Below are 20,547 nucleotides of genomic sequence, written 5' to 3' on the forward strand. Positions count from 1 at the left end.
TTAAGGGAATCAGAACTGTATGTTCATAAGAAATTATTCTGATTGTTCTGTTATTTTCTGTTCTGCTGAAATGTTGCTTTCCATAAAATATTTCTAAAGAAACAAATGAGTAATAGGCCTTCAGTCAAATTAAGGTGGGGTTACGGTGCTCCCCTGGACTTACCCATCAGCCTGGAAAGCCGGCTTTGTAGATTGTGAAGTGCTCCATGGATGCTTAAAACCTTGGGTTTAGGGATATAAAAGTACTAAATGGGCATGTCTTCAAAGTTTCTTAAAGTAATTTTTTAAATAAGAAAACCTGTTTTTCTCTGCCACACACATCCCAGGTGATTCCTATCCTGTCCCTGGGCATTAGCAGGGCTGCCACCCTGGCAGCGTACTGCGCTGGTTGGAGCCACCATCTGGGAGTCGGTACCCCCAACACCCTGCAGCGCCCCCCCCCCCCCCGACACCCTGGCATGGAGTCCCTCCCAACACCCTGGAGTGGGATGGTTCCCCCCCAGACGCCCCAGGAGCAGGGTCCCCCCCCCCCCCAGATGTCCTGGTGTGGGGTGCTCCCCCCTGGCCACCGTCCCAGAGGGGACCCTCCCTGGCCTTAGGGCATAGCCAACTGGACCCTGGTGTGGGTAGGCAGGGTGGGCCCTCCTGGGAGCCCTGTGGGTGCCAAGCCCGGAGCCAGCAGCCATCCCACGCCTGCGCGTTTCTTCCCCACCAGTGGGAAATACAGCTAAGATGCTATCCATACCACGATTTAATTCTTGGTGAGAGTAAGGTTTTAAATGCAAATGGAATTTTACAGTCCATTCATTTGTTTAAAGTGTGCTTTTCTTTTTTCCAAATTTAGATAAAATATAAATAGTAGTAACTAGAAGTTACTCTTTTGTTTGAAGAGAACAGAGCTGAGTACTGAAGGGGAGGAAAATGCACCATTCTTGCAGCATTTGTCTCTCTTTCACTTGCTACAACACATTAGGTGCTTTTAATTTTCTGCTTTTCATTTTGGAGATTTCATGTTAACTGCTCCATAGAGTTAAGGATATCAGCTTTTCTTTCCTTCTTATCTGAGCTCTTGAATAAACTTACTATTGCCAATGATTTGTGTCCACAATATGGTCTAGATTTACATGAGGTCATATTACAGATGTCTGAAGGTGCATGTCAGGGATAATTGGGTTCATATGGAGCCTTTCAACTCCAAGAGGTCGGCCGCCACGTCTGCCTCCCAGTGAGTTTTTACATCTCAGTGGAAAACATTTTTCATTTTAAAAGTGCTGCAGTATTCAGAATTTAAGAATGCTTCTTAAAAATCAAATATTATATTTGATTTTAAGAAGATATTAGCATTATCATTATGATACATATTTTGTTCCACAAATACCCGAAACATTTTTTCCCAAAACATTTTTATTCTGTTCTAGATAATTTTCTTTTCCTTGCAAGTCTTATGATTCAAAATAAATTAAAAAAATAATTATCCATCTTCCCTTTCACTTTGTATTAAAATTGCAGTTTGCATTGTCTGTTAAAACACATTCCCATCATTTTGAAGTCAAGTGAATTGAAATAAAAAAATTAATATCTATTTTATTTGATAAAATCAGTGCTTAATCAGTTAGTAACAATATTTCTTATGAAGCTTTACAATATATCATGGGTTGATATTGTCTTCTGTTGTAGATTTTCTTTTAAGTTTAACAATCAGATGTGGCTGTGGTGCTTTGTGGAATTCTGTCTGTGCACATTACTTTTGCATTATGCTATTCTGATTGTATTGTGTTCTTTGATGAATAGCAGATTTAGTTTTCAAGTAAACTTTTTAGGTTCTATAATAGTTTATAATTATTTGCAGATTTTTTGGTTAGGAAATCTCCATCAGAGGTACTCTAGGAAAAATTGAGTGATGTTATCCCATAGGATTCTTTAAGTTTTCATAAGTAAAGCTTAGCAGATGCCACTTAACATTTTTCTGTGCCTTATCTGTCAATAGGAAACATTTTTATAAAATAAGAATTTTTATGTAAAAAAAGAATGCCCCAATCTTTAAGTACTTTCTGACTTGAAGCACTTACTAAGAAAATGCTTAATAAATCATTTTTATTCTCATTCAAACCTCAAAAATGTATCAGCAACATTAAGTGAATAGTCAGGCTTCCAAGTCCCTTTGTCTAGAGTCTGTATGTGAAGTTACTACTGAGAATTATTCTGTGGTTTTGTTTGACTTTATTCCTCTTTAAATAATCCACCCACTTAAATAAAAAGGGTTTTGGTGGCTTCACTGATGTGATCGAGGCCATAATCCAGACTATTCTGAAGGCAGCACTCACAGAGCCACCACAGCTGAAGGGCAGACTGCCCTTTTCAAATGGTTCACTCTTCGAACATTTAAAATGTTCATTTTTCCTCCAGTTTGATTGCATTTAGTCAGATGGTACAACAGAAAAGACAAACGTCTTTATTCTGAATACGGTAAGCCTAAGATTGCTGTACTGACGACTCGGGAGACCTTTTAAAGAATATTCTTTCATGAGTACTCAGTATTCAAAGGCTTTTGGGTTATAATTTTTTTTCTCTTATACTCTTTATTATGCTCAAGACACTTCTGTTTGTATACTAAAAAGGTATATAGAAGAGACTAGGAATGGACTAGGTAAATAGAAGAAACTAGGAATGGACTAGTTTTTTTCTTTCCAGCGTCTGTGGAAATATAATGATGATGAAATTATGTCACTTAAATCCATAGTTAATTATTTGTCTACTATATTTTGTTAGCAGTGTGAGGCTACCTAAGGGTGATCGATGCAATCCTGCATTTCTAAACTTTAAATTGAATATAATGGAGTGCTCCATCCGTGTGGCTGAGTGCAGGACGCAGCAGTGTGGCGTGGGGCGGGCCCCGCGGTCTGCTCCAGGGCTCCGCGGGCAGTGCCCTTGGCGGCGGGCAGGGGGAGCACTGGGGCTTGAGAGGAGGGGCCCTCCGGCCAGCTCCTCTGGAGCTTGGTGATGTACTTAGTCAGTCCCGGAGGATGGCTCTAGGTGCTGCATTAAAGGATACTTTCCTCAAGAATATTTCTGATACAAAATATTGCAAGTGTTGGTAGGGTAGAATTGGGGCTGATGAGAGACTCTAACCCATAAGCGGTTTCAGGTGCTTCAAGGCCGTTGCCTTCTCAGGTCCTGCCTCAGTTCCTAGAACTTCTAAAAGGAGTGAAGCCAGCATTCCTCACTGTCTCCTTCTCTGAGAAAGGCCTCCAGAGTTCATCTGTGATTGTCACAGGGGCTGTCTACATTTTTCCAAAGTTGCTTTGGTTATGTCATCATTCTTTCCATAAAGTTCCTAATATGGCCCAAGTATAAGTAAAAGTTAATCAGGAGTGTGAAAATGTGGGGATGCATAATGACTGTTGTCACTTTGGTCATAGTAAACATTCTAATGATTAGAAAATGTTGAGAAAATTACATGCTGAAAATGTAGACATTTGGAGGGAAAAAGGAGGATATAATGAGAATTAATCAGAAATTCTCTAATGTATTTTGGGAAGAATACCTATAGAACAATTTGCACTAGCAAGGCTGACAAGTATTTCTTCTCAATTATTAATAGCACTGTTGGATGAAAATTTAATCAAAGATTTAAAGAGCATATAATTCAAATTACTTGTGATCATTTTGATGAGGCGCTTTATTGTTGATTTATATTGACTCCTGGATAAGTTACTGGGTATAATACATTTCGAGTCAGTTTCTATTTTTGCTAAGAAACCTATAATGCAGCTGGTACTCGTTCAGCATTAACCCTTGCATCCTTCTCTGTGAACTCGCTCACACTCAGCCCATATTATGAACAGGTGGAAAATGATGGATGAGCCAAAGCTTTGAGCTCATCTGCGTGAGAATGGTAAAATGAGCAAAGATTATCTTTCTTTCCTCATGTCTGTCTTCTCATTATTCTAATAAAAAAAGATACCAGTAAGCTTTGCCCACCTGTAGAATTGTCCTTAAGGAACCATCATGCTATAATTTCTATGGCAGAATAGAAAAAGCGTATTCTGAAGTAAACAATTCCCCTGGGTCCCTGGCAGTGAGACACAGCCTCCTGTCCTAAAGCCCCTTCCATACTTTTCACAGTATCCACTCCTTCCTTCTTCCCTTTGTGTCTTTATGTTTTTAAAATGAAGGAAATTTTTTCACAAGATTTTTTTTAACTTTTTTTATTGTGAAATATATATACAGAAAAAGGCAATAAATTTCAAAGTATGGTATGGGTTACAATTCCACAATTTCAGGTTTTCCTTCTAGCTAATCCAAGACACTGGAGACCACAGAAAATATCATGACAAATGATTCAGCAGTCACACTCAGTCGTTAAACCCTATCTTCTCTGCTCTCATTCCTGCTTTTCCTCTGATCTTTCTCTCGGTCTTTAGGGGTATTTGGGCTCTGCCCATTCTACCTTTTTCTTGTAGAAAAGGAGTGTCAACAGTATAAAATAGGGGATGGAACCAGTTGATGTTCTTGGAGAGGCTGGGCCCTCTGGGCTTCAGGACTCCTCTGGCCTAGGATCCCGTCTGGGGGTTGTGGGTTTCTGGAAAGGAAACTTAACATTGAAACTTCTGCAGCATCTCAGCTAGAGCCCTGCGTGCTGATTAGGGTGGACAGGAACCATGGTGGTTGGGGGTTGGCAGACTGTTGCAATGAGCAATATCCAGCTGAAGCTTGCATAACAGCAGCCTCCAGAGAGGCCTCTAGAGTTATTTCAACTCTCTTACCCACCGACACCTTATTTTATCACTTTTCTTTCCCCCGGTTTGGTCAGGAAGGTGTCAATCCCACAGTGCCAGGTCTGGATTCATCCCTGGGAGTCATCTCCCACGTTGCCAGGGAGACTTCCACCCCTGGATGTCGTGTCCCATGTAGGGGGGAGGGCAGCAATTTCACTTGCAGAGTTGGGCTTAGAGAGAGTGAGGCCACATCTGAGCAACAACAGAGGTCCTCCAGAAGTAACTCTTAGGCAGGACAGTAGGCAGGCTAAACTTTTCTGCTACATAGGTAAGCTTCCTAAGAGCAAGCCTCAAAATCAAACTTGGCCTATTGATTTGGGTGTCCCTAATGATTGACACAGTATCCGGGGTTTCTTTGATGGTAAAGTTTAATAGTTCCATATTTTTTCTCCACTCCCTCCAGGGACTTTGCCAGTATTTTTGGATTATCTCCCCAGTACACTCTGGGATGTACCCAGGCCTTAGATTAAGCCATATAGAATTACAAGCCCTCTTTCCCATTTTGGGCTCCATGTGTTCGGTTTGTATAATTGAACTATCCAGGCAGTTAGTTGAGTTAGATTTTGGGCTATAGAAATTTTCAGTTATGCGCAAAATAAACCTCTCTTCCTTTGGTCTCATTTAGCAGGTGAAGCTCTCAAGCACATATCCTTTTGCCCTGTGTTCTGTTGTAACCTTAGTCCCAGCCACATGAGCTTCATTCTTACCTCTAATTGAAGACTGATCTGTTTTTCAATGTCTTTATCACAAGAGATTTATATTAAAAAAAAAATCTTATATAGGAAACTATGAATATATACAACATGTACATTGATATGGTATGCCCAAGTTGTTGAGATTACTTCTTCCTTGCTGAGGAAACATTTCCCACTGTAAATATCAGATGAAATCAAGGAAATAAAATCATAGGTAACATTTTTAGAAAGATAGCTTGTCACACTCAGATATGTGGCTTAAGATGATGCAGTTTTGAGGAGCTTCCCAGTTCTTGAAACTTAACTTTGATAGGACAGAAATTTCTAAAACTTAAAAAGAATAACACAAAATCCTATGCTGGTTTGTAATCAGTGAAGCAAAGTATCTGCCTTTCTTTGAAGTCTGTGATTCTGACCGAGGATGGCCCTTTGCCGCACGTTTCATGGCACCCTTTTAGCACACTTTTGATGATGGTCCTTTGAACATCACTGTTTCCTAGAGCAAAGAACAGGTATATCAATAGTGTACTCCTCGAAATCTTATAACCTATGAAAAAAGTAGAACTGTAAACTAAAAAGAAAAAAAAGCAGGAACAAAGAAGAGTATTCTGTTAGCATCCAGATCTGTATACTCTACGCTGTGTTCCTTCTGGTCACAAATGCGGGATGTCATTAAGGCATTCTGCAAGTTCAGCTTCTCAATAAAAAATGCTGGTCAGTCATCTAAAGGTCCAGCAGGCACTGGGTGCTCCTGAGGAGTCGGCGCCGAGACCTCTGTCCGTGCTCATGTGTGGCGAGTCCCTCCTAGGCCTGCCCTGGGTCCCATGACGGACATCTGTCCTTTGCCAGCTGCCTTCCTCTCTCCCGCCCACCCACAGCTGCACAGTAGCCTGCCACCCTGCCGCGGCCAGCTTCCCGCTCGAGAGCAGAAGGAACGTCAGAGCCTGATTACCGAGGTCCTGGTCTGCTTCAGGATTCTGTACTAAGTTGTATTAAATATTTTATATTTATTCATGAATAATCACGTGAGAACAGGTGTATCAGCCAGGATCTGAACTTTCAAGTCATAGAGAGCCTCGGAGGTCATCCGTTTTAACGCAGTGCAAGAATCTTTACACACGATTAGCGGAGCTGAGCTTAAAGACCCACTATTTTCTGGGCTATGTTAACATTAAAAAGAATCATGGCTACTCTGTGTTCATAATAATATTTGTAATAATAGTCTCCTAGTTTTCCCTTGGAATATTTTCCATATATCTAAAAAATCTGATGTGGATTGAATCTCTTAAGACATTAAATCAGTTTCTTTAATTGTGTCCAAAGAAAAGGTAATGAGAAATGTGCACTGTTTGACATAGATAAGGAGAAACTGGTGCTACCTTGACGAAACAGTCCCCCTGGGTCTGAGCTCTCTGCCAGGCCATCCAACTTCCATCAGCTCATTGTGAGGAGAGCACAGGGGTTTCATTGTCATCCTTCTGGAACCCATTTGTCTTCAAAGTGTTTAGTTTCAAAGGGGCCTTCGCATGAGATCCAGTTCCCTGAGAAAGTCCTTCATCTTGAGGAAATTTTATGCATCCATATCGAGGAGTTAAATTGTGGCCAAACTGTCTAAAGACTTGGCAGCTCTCTGCAGGCATTCAACCCAAAGTTAAATATGCTCCCCACCAAGATAAAAAATCAATGTCTTTGGGTAATTTACAGCTTTTCCTTGGGATGCTATTTATGCTAGTTCACCATATTCAGTAGTGGAGTGAGTTGAGTATATGTCCGTGTATGTGTGATTTCTTAAATGGCAGAAGTCTTTCTGGAATGACTAGTGTTTTTTCTCCCCCCTTCATTTCTGAGAGTTTGGCCTTGTTGAAATGACAGTAAAATATTACTATACCTTTACATACATGCTCATGTATCCATTTCCCTTATTGTAAGCAATTTCTCTAAGTCAGAGAGTATCGTTAGACTGCTGGAACAGGAATTAACGTCTCTCCTTCCCTGGCCAGTATATCCCATTTCTCCACTGTCATGCAGTTTACACATCAACAAGTACAACCAACACTGTTCATTTGTTATGCTGTTTACTTACTGTGCTACAAGTTCTGTATATTTTACCTTATTGTTCCATTGAAAAACCTGGAGTCAGTTACAGAGGGATGTGCATTTAAGAAATACTTTTTGAAATGCAAAAACCAATGTGCATCATTGTATAGAAAAAAAAATTGTCTCATCACATTTTGACATATTAAAGTAATATGTTGATACTTTCCATCTTACATTTATGGGAATGCAGTGCCGTGTCAAGTGGAAAGGACCTTGGGAATGGCCTTCCTTTAGAGCTGTGGACACTTTGCTCATGATGATGTGATTGTGATGCAATCGTGTGCTATTTTACAGACTGCTTAACCCGAGTAATGAAGCAGTTTGAAGAGATATGTGTCCATGGGTCTTGGCTCTGTTGAGGTGTGCACATGTGCACTTCTGTGCAAGGAGCAGCGAGCTAAGCCAGAGGCTCCTACCCTGACTGCACTTTAAGGTGCATGGGGCTTTGGCTGCCTACTAGGGCCTGGGCCCCTTTTGCAGAGATTGTTCTCACAGAAATGGTTCCTTTTGAAAACTTCCCTGTTGATTATTTTTGTTCCGCAGAATTGAGAACTACAGGTTTGAGTTGTGCCCTAGATTTGGGAGGATCAATTTCAATTCAATGACAATATACAGCAAGCCAGGCAAATGAAACAAGAGCCTTCCCTCTAGCAGGGGTTTATGACCTTGGGGGGAGAGGGGGGACAGATGTCTAAATAAATCATTACAGAATATAAATAATGATATTGCAGAGGAAATCTTCTTATAATAATAAAAGTAATATTAAGTGATGAGGAAATAATAGTCTAGATTTTGTCCCATTTCTTACTTTCAGGTCTTTAAAAATTGTTTCGTCTATGCATTTGGAGGTTTAATGCTTTGCCAGTGTAAACTCTGGATTCAGTCAGTATTCCTCTTCTCCGTAGGAGTAAGGTGTAAAAGTTCTTCTTTAAGTGGGATAAAATTTCTGAAAGTTATTCTTTTAGCTGGAATAACTGGAGAAAAACAAGCCCATGAGGTACAATCTTCTTTAGCATTCTTTCTGCTTTTCCTCCTGTTTGTTCTGTGTGCTGGAGCACTTGGGGTCATGCCCGGATGTCCGGTCTGGTGAGCTGACCGCCGCCACCTCCTTAGCTGTTTCCTCTGGTACTAGCCCTATGCACTTGGTGTCCAGCCTTAGCCACCACTGACTTGATCGCAGCACTGCCCATTTGGCCTGCCACGGCTACCTCCTGCCGCTGTCAGCACTGCCTGCTGATATGGCCTCTCGGCTCTGGAGTGCCAGGTTCCCTGAAAGGACCTGCTCCTGCTGCCCTTCTTTTCTCTTGGAGTTCCGTCAGCCTCTTGGCTATGCTTTAGGTTGTCTGTTGGCAGCGTTTTCTGCGTGCATGGCCCCAAACTGCAACAGGACAAAGACCAACTGTGCCCTGGCCCAGCCCACATCTCCTGGCCACGCCCATACCACCCTGCCCACATCCGTCATCTGGCCACGCCCACATCGCCTGGCCACGCCCATACCATCCTGCCCACTTCCGTCATCTGGCCACGCCCACATCGCCCGGCCACGCCCATACCACCCTGCCCACTTCCGTCATCTGGCCACGCCCACATCGCCTGGCCACGCCCATACCATCCAACCCACACACTCACCAGTCCTGCCCGCACCCATGCCCTCTGGCCCCGCCCATGCCATTCGCCCCGGCCACCTCCCTGCTCCAGGCGCCCACGTGACTGTCCTTGGCCAATGAGGTGGGAGGGGCGCGCCCCGTGACCTTTGGCGGGAACTGGGGCACGTGCTGAGGGGCCCCCCGGCGCCCCTCCGTGGCCCGCCCGCCTTCCGGGGAGCAGCCGTGGGGGCGTCGGTGCGCATCCCGGCAGCGGGGGAAGGGCACAGAGTCCGGTAGGCGGCTGCGAGGCCCCTTCGGCCCCCTCCCAGGCCTTCCCAAGTGCCGGCCGTGCCCGCCCGCGACTCCGTGCCCCGTGAAGTGCCGCGCGGGCCCGTCTGCTTTGCCCATCCCCTCCCAGGGCCGGCGGAGCAGAGCCGAGGCCCTGTGAGGACGCCCCTCCCTCCCGGCTGCCCTCGAGGGCCAGGTTCAGGCCACCCCCCACCCCCGCCGGCTTCCAGGAGTCCAGGGGTCGCGCCCCGCCTTACCTCGGGGGTCCCGTCGGGTCTTACCGGCCGGGGGGGTCGAGCCTCGCCTTACCCGACCCGGGGGTCGCGTCCCGCCTTACCCGGCCCGGGGGTCGCGTCCCGCCTTACCCCGGGGGTCGCATCCCGCCTTACTAGGCTGGCGTGTGTCAGGAGGTTAATTTCTCTCCGATAACTGTTCTGTTCATCGATGTTGGTGGCTTTTTCTCGTCCCTTACAGCTCATCTTAGGAAGGTGAATGTGTCCAAGGTCCAATGTCTTTTGATTCCCTTCCTGTTAATTGTTTTTGGAGACTGCTAAACCTGTGGCTTAATCATATTTCTGTGTAATTAATTCCAGATTTCACGTTCCTTTTGGATATGCCATCATGACTCTAAATCCAAGCTGTGTAAACTGAAGATACTGAATATGATTTACCCCGAATGTGCACCCTTCTTGAGTATTTTCATATTAACTTCACCATTCCCTCGAACATCCACATTAAACACTTAAGCTGAGTTTATTCCACTCTCCTGCATTAGTCCTTAAATTCGAATCTTCATCAAATCCTGACATCTCTTCTTTATAATGTGTCTTTTCTTTGTTTAAAGTAGGAAGCCCTTATTGCCTGGCTTTTGGAAGTGCAAATGAAGTGATCTACGGTTTCCGCCTCCTTAGCAGTGCATGCCAGTCTTCTAAAAGAGTGGAGGTCTTGGCTCATGAGCTTTCACTGGCATACACATCCTTCAAACTTGCTGTCCTGCGTTTAGCTCGGTCTATTTCCTATTGTTTCTCAGTCACAGGTTGCAGATTATGATCTCATGGGTTGAATGCAGCTCCCGGATATTTAAAATATAACAAATAATTTAAGCTGATCTTTAAAAGCGGTTTTTAAAGCATTGTGCCGGGACCTTTTAGGCATGGTATAGTTTCAGATGTGTATATAATACTTGAACATGTACCTTGTGAAATATCTTATTTAAAATCCTATTCGTATTAGAAGTTTATACTGATAGAAGAGCCTTGCTGTACCTGCAATAGCATAAGGAAAATAAGGTTTAAGAAGTTGTCTGTGTGAATCTCTTCTTCATAGTGGCTTGGTTCTTATATACGAATCCTTTTTCTCTTTAAGCTGATATCACAATAAAAGTCAAGTATTCCTGAGTAATTTGCTCATATTGTAAGGCCTTGGTTTGTCATAAATAAAGCATTATCATGGGAATGTACAAACTCTATCTAAGAGGAGATAGTAAGTAATTTTGCTAAAATGCCAGAAAAGTTCTGTGTAATTCTTTTCCATAGAATGGATCTCAGAGTTTAAATAACCTCCGTAAAATCATTTGGGTAAAGTTTAGGTAAAGATCACAGAACCATCTGAATCTCTTAGACCTTTATAAGATAATCACCATTGTCGGCTCTGTTCCCAGGCACCACACCCTTTTCCCACTTTGTTGGTGCCCTCTCCTGTGGAGATACAGAGCCAGGATTTGTTCTTCTATGATTCTTCAGACTTAGGGCAAAGAAAACAACTTCTCAAGAACACACTTTGGGGGACCGCATTTATTCCCAGCATGTGGGAAAAGCCTTACAGGAAGCATGGTCAAGGTAGTGAAGGGTTGACATGAAGGTGCTGTTTTATGAAGCTGAATTCTTGGGCAAGTCAGCTGACCGCTTCTGTGGGACCGCTTTGATCAGCACCTTATTTCTTAGGAAAATCACGGGGAAAAAGTCTTTAGGCAGGTGACGAGTGACCAAGGGGATTTCTTTTAAAAAAAAATGTATTAGCAGAGTATCTTTAAAACTGTAAGAAAGAATATAATTTTCAATTCAAAAACCTTCTGTTTACAAGCAATCTATTAAAAAAAAATTGAAATCCCTGGAATAAACCAGTAACTCCCCACCAAAATATATAAAGCATATTCATATAGCGTGCAGGGCAAATACAAAATGAGCAATATATTCCCTAAACTACAACTCTGTCTAACAGGCACTTGTGTTCTTAGTGATGACCCTTTGCCGCCGACCAGTTTACAGATACATTCTAATCTGTATCAGGTGTGTGGCTTATTACATTTGGCAGCATTTTAATATAAAGTATTTTTTGCATATGTCAAAAGAATTTGTGTGTAACTTTATATGTAACTTCTTTGTAACTTTCAGTCGTTTAGAATTCACAATTACTTGGAATATACATTTTCATTTCCAAATTAGTCTAAATAGATTGTATTTCTGATTTTCATTTTAAAATTTCAGTGAAAAAAAACTCAAGATTAGGTGCTTAGTTTTTCTTTCCCAAATACTACTCGGCCGTGTACAGTTGGGCCATCCATCCTGTGATCTCTTCCAGAAGAAACTCTGTACCCAGAACCCTCTGCCCCTGTGACCTCAGTCGGCACCAGGCCTGCGTCTACTGGAGATTGAAAAGCAACTTCTAAAACTAAGCCACACAGGGCTGAGTTTTTTTAAAATTTGTTCTCTTATAAAATAACATTTGTTATAAGATATTGTAACAAGAGTTTGGCATTATATCATGAGGAATTTTTTAACATCAACTCAGTCCTTAACCAGATGTCTCTTTCCTTTACACACTCATTTTTCTCACCCTTCGTTTGCTTTTTCCCTTTAGGAATGGCAGAATTCTATTCAGAAGAATGCAGGACTTGCATTTATCGAGCTCATCAATGAAGGAAGGTAATTAATTTCACAATTTTGGAAACTACTCAGTATACCTTTTACTCTACTGGGCAACTGTTTTTTCCTATCACCTGTTCAGAAACTATATAGGAAAAAGTCTTTTAATTAATTTGTCATGTAGGTACTTAAACTTTAACAAAATTTAAAATATTAAACATTTATTTTTGTATAGAATAAAGGGACAAATGTTACAAGATTTTGTTTGATTTGAGCAACATCTTTCTGAGTAATAATGTTGTTTTACACAGATCAAGTGAATCCAATCTGCAGTCCCATCTGCCACTCCATCTGTTTTCCATGTTATGCTCCCTGTTTACTCCCTCAGCCTGTGATCAGCCCATGTGCACACACCATCTTATCCACTGTTCTACTGGAAATGTAAAGGGTGTTAGATACAGAAAGTATAGCAAGTTTGGTAAGAAATATAAAGATCCCATTGTTAAAATGATGCTAGAAGTGAATTTGTGTTTCAGCCTACTTTTGTATTTATTGATTTTTAATGAATGTTTGTTAACTATGATTTTCCCAATGCCTTATTGGCAGTGGACACATTAAGACAGAGGTGGCAGTCCCTCTTTGACACATATAACTTTTGACAGCCAAAGACCTGAGTCCTTTACAGCTTGAGTTTCTTGCATGATATGATACAATCTCTAAGAAATGATGACTGATATTTAGTCTAATCTATTTCTTATTTGGATCGAGGTTTAATTAAATTGATATGGAAATAATGCTAACCATATATACAGCTTATCTTTATTAATGGGGACCATGAAAGAATATTTTACAACATCCTTGAAAAAGAGTTATATATGGTGTAATAAGTCAGTTTTTAAAAATTGAACTTGAGTATAGCTTATTTTTTTTTTCTCCCATGTTTTTATTGTATTTGGGGATTTATAGCCTCTGTTTTTTAGAAATTCATATTATTATATATTTCTCATCTTGATAATCCATGATGCAGTATTGTTTTTAGTCATAATATAGACCTAAAATGTAAAATAAGTTTTTCATTCATTGCAAAGCAAAAGAGTTAGGAAATATCAAGTTTTATTTTTAAACACAAATAATAAATTTACGTAATAGCACACACTATTTCTTACAAAATATTATTGTGATGAGTTGTTAGCCATTATTGTCCATCTTCAGGAGATGAAGAACAGATAAATAAGGATATATTTGCCAAGATATTACTAAACTGTCATATCTCAATGCACAACTATGCTAATTTTGCTAATTTATTTCAACTGGGAAGGAAAAAAATAATGTTTTGCCATTAGTAACTGTCTTAAGAGTTAACAGAATTGAACCACCAACACTTAGTTTAGATTGTACAGTATGCAGTTGTGATGCTATATTATTATATTAAAGAAGCTTTTTTGAAAAGATAAGGGTAGAAATTTGCTGATATCAAAGGTTTATGCTTCTGATATTAGTTTTTTGTTCAGTGATCAGGTTTTATTTTGTTTTGGGCAAGGGATTGGGAATATAAAAGGCAATTATAATTCTTTTGTAATGTTAATTCATGACAATCTTCAAAACCCCATAATCTGCCTTGTTCTAACCTGGATTTATGTTTCTACTTTTGACACCAATCTTTTCCTTATGGTTTTGAGACCCAAAGAAGGAGATGGCCAGGAGAAAAAAATAGAGGAATAATCTCGGCAAAGGAAATAGTGTGGTGCAGAGGCCTGGAAATCACAGCCATGGTGCACTGTTCCAGTTCTCACTGTGTGACAGCCTCACAGGGCAGGGGTCTCCCCTTCAGGACAAGAGGCACACTGGGTAGGGTCTTGTGAGCTGTGTGAAGGGGAGTGATTGAAGAGTTCAGATAGAGGGGCAGCAGGACCAGATCTGCATTGTTCGTAAGGCGTCAAGTCTTTCATATGACAAATGGATTTCCGAAGCTCAAAGCCAGAAAGGGAGCACCGTTAGAGGAGTCAGGCATCCTGCTCAGTGATAGGAGATGTGAGGATGGAAGAAGTGGACGAATTTCAAGTGTCTTTTGGAAATTAAATTGGTAGAATTGCTGATAGAAGGGCTAGAAGGATGGTCTGTGGTGCTGTTCACTTAGCTACAACACAGAAGCAGGAGCGTGGGCTAGCTGGACAGTGAGAGATGCTCTCACTTATGGCAAGTTGAATGTTGCCTCTGGGTAGTGTCCAAGTAGAGATGCCGAGTAGGCATCATTTGTGTGGGTCTCCAGCTGTCCAGAAAGCTGAGTAGCCATGCAGGCTTGCAGGTCTTCTGCTTGTACATGGGAGGGTGTACTAAGGCTGCTGGGGTGCTGCCAGGAGGGTGTGCGGGGTGCCGAGGACTTGGCGCCCACACACACTTTTATTGCAGTTCAGTTTGAAATCCATCCTCGCACATCTTTACCCGATCAGCTGGTCCCCATCGTTTGGTGTCAACTTGAATGCCACTATCTCAGACAGGGTCCCCTGGCAGTGTTATGAGTCACCCCCACCCCCTCCCCATCGCATGACCTAGTTTAGCACTGAATAACACTCTCTGAAATTATTCCCTTTGTTTGTTTACTCTTTTGTCATATGGTTCTTATGCACACTTTCTGGTGTTTTATTTCTGGATTCAAGAACAAAACTTGCAGGTAGTTAGCAATAACATATTGATTGGAGGAATGGAGAAGAGCAAATGATGGGAAGAGTGTGTTGAGAAGGAGTGGATGGTCAACAAGAGGAGCACAATCGTCGATTAAGTAGTCCAGGTTGTAGTATGGTTTTTGTACTTTGTGTGCTTTTGTTTTGCTTGTCGTCTGAAGGACTTGAGTGTGTTGAATACTGACAGAAAGAAACCAGTAAGGGTAGAGGGAGAGGGGCCGTACTGAGCACCTGGGAAGTAGGAGCCCCAGGTAGGAAGGTGGAGGAGGGAGGGCGCCAGGGAAGGGCGCACTCCGGAGTCCGCTAGGGAGCCGGCTAGGGAGCCGGCTAGGGAGCCTGGGGTGTCCCCAGGGGGTACTGCTTCTTCTCTCAGCCTCGCTTGGGATCATGTTTGAGAAGAGTGGGGAATATTGTGGAAAATACTGAAAATATCCAGTAGAAAAATGGGACCTGAGGGGCTTGCCAGACTGCCGAGGGGCTCGTTGGGGGCTCCCATCTTTAACATTCTTTCCTGCAGAACACAGAATATGCACATTTGTTTTAAGTTGTCCACTTCTCAATTTTAATAAAAATAAAGAACTCTTCCCTTTGCATCAGACAACCCCTCCGCCCTGCCGCTCCGGAAGAGGCGCCATGCTGTGCTCTTCTAGTGCCCTCCGTTTCCCCTGGCTTATCCGCACCTGCCGTGGCACGCATGCTGCTTGTGTGTTGTACATTTCCAGGGTCATTTCTACAGTGTGGACATGGGTATTTGTTGAATGACGTCGGAGTTAATTACCAGTTCATTGATGATGTGTGTGACTCTCTGTGGGTAACATCATCTCCCTCCAATGTTTTTTCACCTCTGTAGAATATTTATAACTTCTATTTCAGGTGTTGGAATATTGATGCCAGAAATGGAAGTGGTTACTGTTGTTATTACATGTAATAGAGATTCAGAATTTTACTGATTCCCACCTTTAGTTTGGGGCATTTCCTTTCAAGTTAGGTCATTCGCAAATTTGAACTGTGAGTTCCAGATCAAAGAACTGTCATAGTTAGACTGTGGCCATGCATTTGCAGTGAGGCCATCACTCTCTTCATCTGACTACTGTTTGCTGATGTCTCCTGTGTGCAAGGGACCAGATTAGGTGTTTTACATGCGCTTTTATCTCATTTGCGAGTATATGTAGCTTTTTTTTTACTTTTTTTCTAATGCTTTAAAATGAACTCTCTCTCTTCATATGTGTACCCACACAACACATGCACACATATATATGCTTATATAAACTTTCTCTCCGTTGTTAGAATATCAGACTTTAGTTTGCCCTTGTGGAAATGAAGATAAGAATCTTTAAGTGGAAATTGTTATAAATGTTTATCCTACTTAACAGCTACACTCATGAATACAATTCATCAGTCATAGCTGGAGAAAGCAGTTGTGCAGTTGTCTACAATTAACAGGACACAAACAATTGATGAATGTGCAGATGAATTAAAGTGCTCCCCAGGACAGGCTGAAATTATAAACTGGATCATTTCAAGGAATCTAACAAAGGATCTTTGTAATTAAAACAAAGCAAAGTTAATGGGATGTAAAATTGCCTATAGTATCTTGGCAATAATAATTGGATTTTAAATTATTAAAATATAAATTGAAGAATAAGTCAAATAAAGACCTTTCTAAATAATGGAATTTGAATGCTTTTAAAATAGATTAATAGTTTGCTGAAAATAAACCTTTATCACTTTTTTGAAAACATACAGAATCTATTTAATGAATATTAAAAATAGAAAGCCAGGATTTATTCATGTTTAGCACTGAATTTGACCTAAGGCTCACAAGATTTTTTTTTGTTTTTTTAAAATAAGAGGGGAAATATACAGCTTGCATTTTTTAGCTTTTTAGGAGGAGAAGCATATTGATCCAAGTGGAATTATTTAGTAATCATATGGCCCCCAAATTGAATGTATTCATAAATTTAACAAATGTGATTTAATATTTAAGCAAGCTCTGGTTTCATTGAGATTGTTTGTGTCTTAGATATGCTAAAAAAAAAAAAATGTTGTAAAAAAACAATGACATCCAAAACTGTAAGATAGATTTGAGATTTGGGTTAATGTTTTTTTTTCAAATCATGGTTTCCTTGTGTGTGTGGCTGGCTTTTTACAAATTTTTTATTTTGAAATACTTCCAAACTGGACATTTGGATAAATAAAATAAAACCCATACCGAGAATGCCAACATACCCTCACTCAGATATACAGATTTGCCAATTTTAACATTTACCCACATTTGCTGTATCATTCTATCTGTCCGTCAGTCTGTCTACCCATGTATCTATCTGTCTCTGTCTATATTTATCTATCTGTCAGTCTGCTTTTTAAATTTTTTTATCGATATATATTCATATACCATGTAATCATCCAAAGTATACAATCAGTGGTTCACAGTATCATCCTGTAGCTGTGTATTTATCATCATAATCGACTTTTTTTTCCTTTTATGTAAAAAATAGCATATATACCAAAAAAGGAATAAATTTCAAAGCACATCTCAAACATTAATGCAGAATAGATTTCAGAGTTTAATATGGGTTACAATCCCACAGTCTTAGGTTTTTGCTTTTAGCTGCTCCAAGACACTAGAGACTAAAAGAAATATCAGTATAATGATTCAGCAGTCATACTCATTTGTTAAACCCGACCTTCTCCGTATCACTCCACCAGCACCTTTGATCTTTCTCCTACTCTTTAGAGGTATTTGGGCTGTGCCTATTCTAACTTTTTCATGTTGGAAGGGGCTGTTGATAAAATGGGATGGGGATGTCAATCCACTTTTGAACAGTTAAGTGTGGGTTCTGTATCATACTCCTTGCACTTAATACTGCCATGCTCATTTCCTGAAAACAAGGATACTCACTTTTGTAACCACTTTAAGTGTGGTTACCAAGCCCGAGAAACTCGAGGTTTATATAAAGCTTACAGTCTATATTCCTTTTTTTCTCACGTGGTCCAATAATGTCCTCTTGTGTAGTTGCCCTTTTTTATTATTTGTGAGGACACATGACAGTATACATTTTCCCCTCTCAGCTCCTCCCACACCCACCATCTCGTTGGATTGCATACACCCCCAGTGTCCTTGCCACCTTCCATTTCCTCCCCTTCACCCTGTCCCCAAGAAGAAACTCTTCATCCAGCAGGTATTAACTCTCCGCTCCCCCTGCCCCCACCCGATAAATAGGCCCTGCTCCGTTTTCTGTCTGTATGAGTTTGCAACTTTTTCTTTGTAGTTATTGGGTTTAATTTTGAACCAAGAATCTTGGAAAATACACTGGGAAACAGAAGTTTGCCCTCCATATTTTTTCCTGGACAGGCTACTCTATGCCTTTTTATACTACTGTTTTATTCATTTTGCACATGTAATAAGTTATGTAATGAGTTTTACAAATGAATGAGGTAAAAAAATAAATCTCACATCTTTACAAAATTATTTGTGTTAGATCTTTTTTTTTAGAGGGCTTAAATACTTTATCACCACAATCAACTTTTTTTCCTTTTTTTTGTGAAAAATAAATATATACAAAAAAGCTATAAATTTCAAAGCACAGCACCACAATTAGTTGTAGAACATATTTCAGACTTTGACTTGAGTTACAATTTCACAATTTTAGGTTTTTACTTCTAGCTGCTCTAAAATACTGGAGACTAAAGAGATATCAATTTAATGATTCAGCATTCATATTCATTTAAATCCAATCTCCTATGTATAATTCCATCATCACCTTTGATCTTTCCATCCCTTTCATTGGGGTTGTTTGGGCTTTAGCAATTCTAATTTTTTTATTTTGGAAGGTTCTTTCACTAATATAGGGGAGGGAGATGGAACTATCTGATGTTCTGGAGAGGCTGAGGTACGTTTCAGGACTTATCTGGACCAGGGACCCATCTGGAGGTTGTAGGTTTCTGGAAAGTTACTCTAGTGCATGGAACCCTTGTGGAATCTTCTGTATTGCCCTAGGTGTTTTTAGGATTGGCTGGAATGGTCCTGGTTGGGGGATGGCAGGTTATGATAGGTAGCAAGGTCTACCTGAAGCTTGTGTAAGAGCAACCTCCAGAGTAGCCTCTCAACTCTATTTGAAGTCTCTCTGCTATGGGTACTTTATTAATTATGCTTCTTTTCCCCCTTTTGGTCAGGATGGAATTGTTGATTGCACAGTGCCAGGTTTGGATTCATCCCTGGGAGTCCTCTCCCACATCGCCAGGGAGACTTTCACCCCTGGATGTCATGTCCCATGTAGCGGGAAGGGCAATGATTTCACTTGCAGAATTGGGCTTAGAGAGACTGAGGCCACATCTAAGCGACAACAGAGGTCCTCTGGAAGTAACTCTTAGGCATGCCTATAGGTAATCTAAGCTTCTCTACTACCTACGTAAGTGTCAAAAGAGTAAGCCTCATGATCGAGGGCATGGCCTATTGATTTGGGTGTCTCTAAAGTTTGACATGGTATCAGGGGATTCCCTGATGGTAAAGTTTAATAGTTCCATATTCTTTCTCCCATCCCTCAGGGGACTTTGCCAGTACTTTTTGATTATCTGATCAAAATACTCTACAATACTCTATGATGTTTTCAGGCATTACAATAATCTATACAGGATTAAAGGTCCTCTTTCTCATTCTGTGCTGTGTTTCAGTTGTTCAAATGAGCTATACAGATAGGTTGAATTAGATTATACACTATAGAAAATTTCAGTTCCAGATCAAATAAACCTTTCTTCCATTGGTCTCAAAGAGTATGTGTCATTCTGAAATACAGACACTGTCTTCCTTATCCCTGTGTTCTGAATTACTTTAACCCTGACCTGTTCAGCTTCACTCTTATCCCTAAATATCAGGTGTGTGTGTGTGTGTATATATATATATATATATCTCAAAATCCAGAAATAATAATCACCCCTCCAGACTTAATGTGTCTTGCTCTAAAAGCTTACAGTCTAGGTCCCTGTTTTCTTATAAGCATTTTCTAAAGATTGCCATACATTGTTGGGTTTTTTTTTGGTTTCTGGCTTATTTTGTCTCACCAAATGCGTTCATCCACATCATTGCATGTCTCACGACATTGTTCCATTTTGTAGCAGCACAACCTTCATAAATAAGTATACACCACTGTTCGCCATTCTACTTCTCTGTCAGTGAGTCCTTCAGCCACCTGCATTCATCGGGCATCTTGTAGAGGGCCCAAAGTCCACAGTCGATCAGTATTCTCAGTTTTAGATAAGTTTGTTGTTCCCAAGAAGCAGAAAAACAATAAACACACCCTCACCAAGTAGAAAATCTAAAGCTCCTCTTAACTCTTGTCCCTCACCACATTATTTACCTCTGCTGTTGCTGTGGTAGTGCTGATGGTTTCCTTCTGAACATAGCTCATAGCATGCGATAGCAGTTTTTGCCCTGTACCCTGAACTTAAACACTCTTTATACATGAATCATATCTTTGAAGTAATTCTTAAGAACTAATTCATATTTCTAGTGTGAGTCATTGAGACACATATGTCTATACAACCCCTTTCAATCTTGT

General features: G+C 40.8%; 1 protein-coding gene across 12 annotated transcripts in view; it reads left to right on the forward strand.

Annotated features, from left to right (window-relative positions):
• NBEA (neurobeachin) overlaps window positions 1–20,547 on the forward strand; it is a 752,331-nt gene that overhangs the window by 391,666 nt on the left and 340,118 nt on the right. For 8 of the 12 annotated variants that reach the window (XM_077159019.1, XM_077159015.1, XM_077159017.1 and 5 more), the window contains one exon: window positions 12,304–12,368. In XM_077159019.1, the coding sequence (XP_077015134.1) occupies window positions 12,304–12,368 (65 nt within the window). Of the gene's footprint in view, window positions 1–9,188; window positions 9,299–9,319; window positions 9,450–11,708; window positions 11,733–12,303; window positions 12,369–12,674; window positions 12,787–20,547 lie in introns of those variants that run through there. The other 4 variants (XM_077159026.1, XM_077159025.1, XM_077159022.1 and 1 more) reach the window with 4 other exon arrangements.

This window comes from Tamandua tetradactyla, chromosome 4 (genome assembly GCF_023851605.1).
Source record: "Tamandua tetradactyla isolate mTamTet1 chromosome 4, mTamTet1.pri, whole genome shotgun sequence".
Classification (NCBI taxonomy): domain Eukaryota; kingdom Metazoa; phylum Chordata; class Mammalia; order Pilosa; family Myrmecophagidae; genus Tamandua; species Tamandua tetradactyla.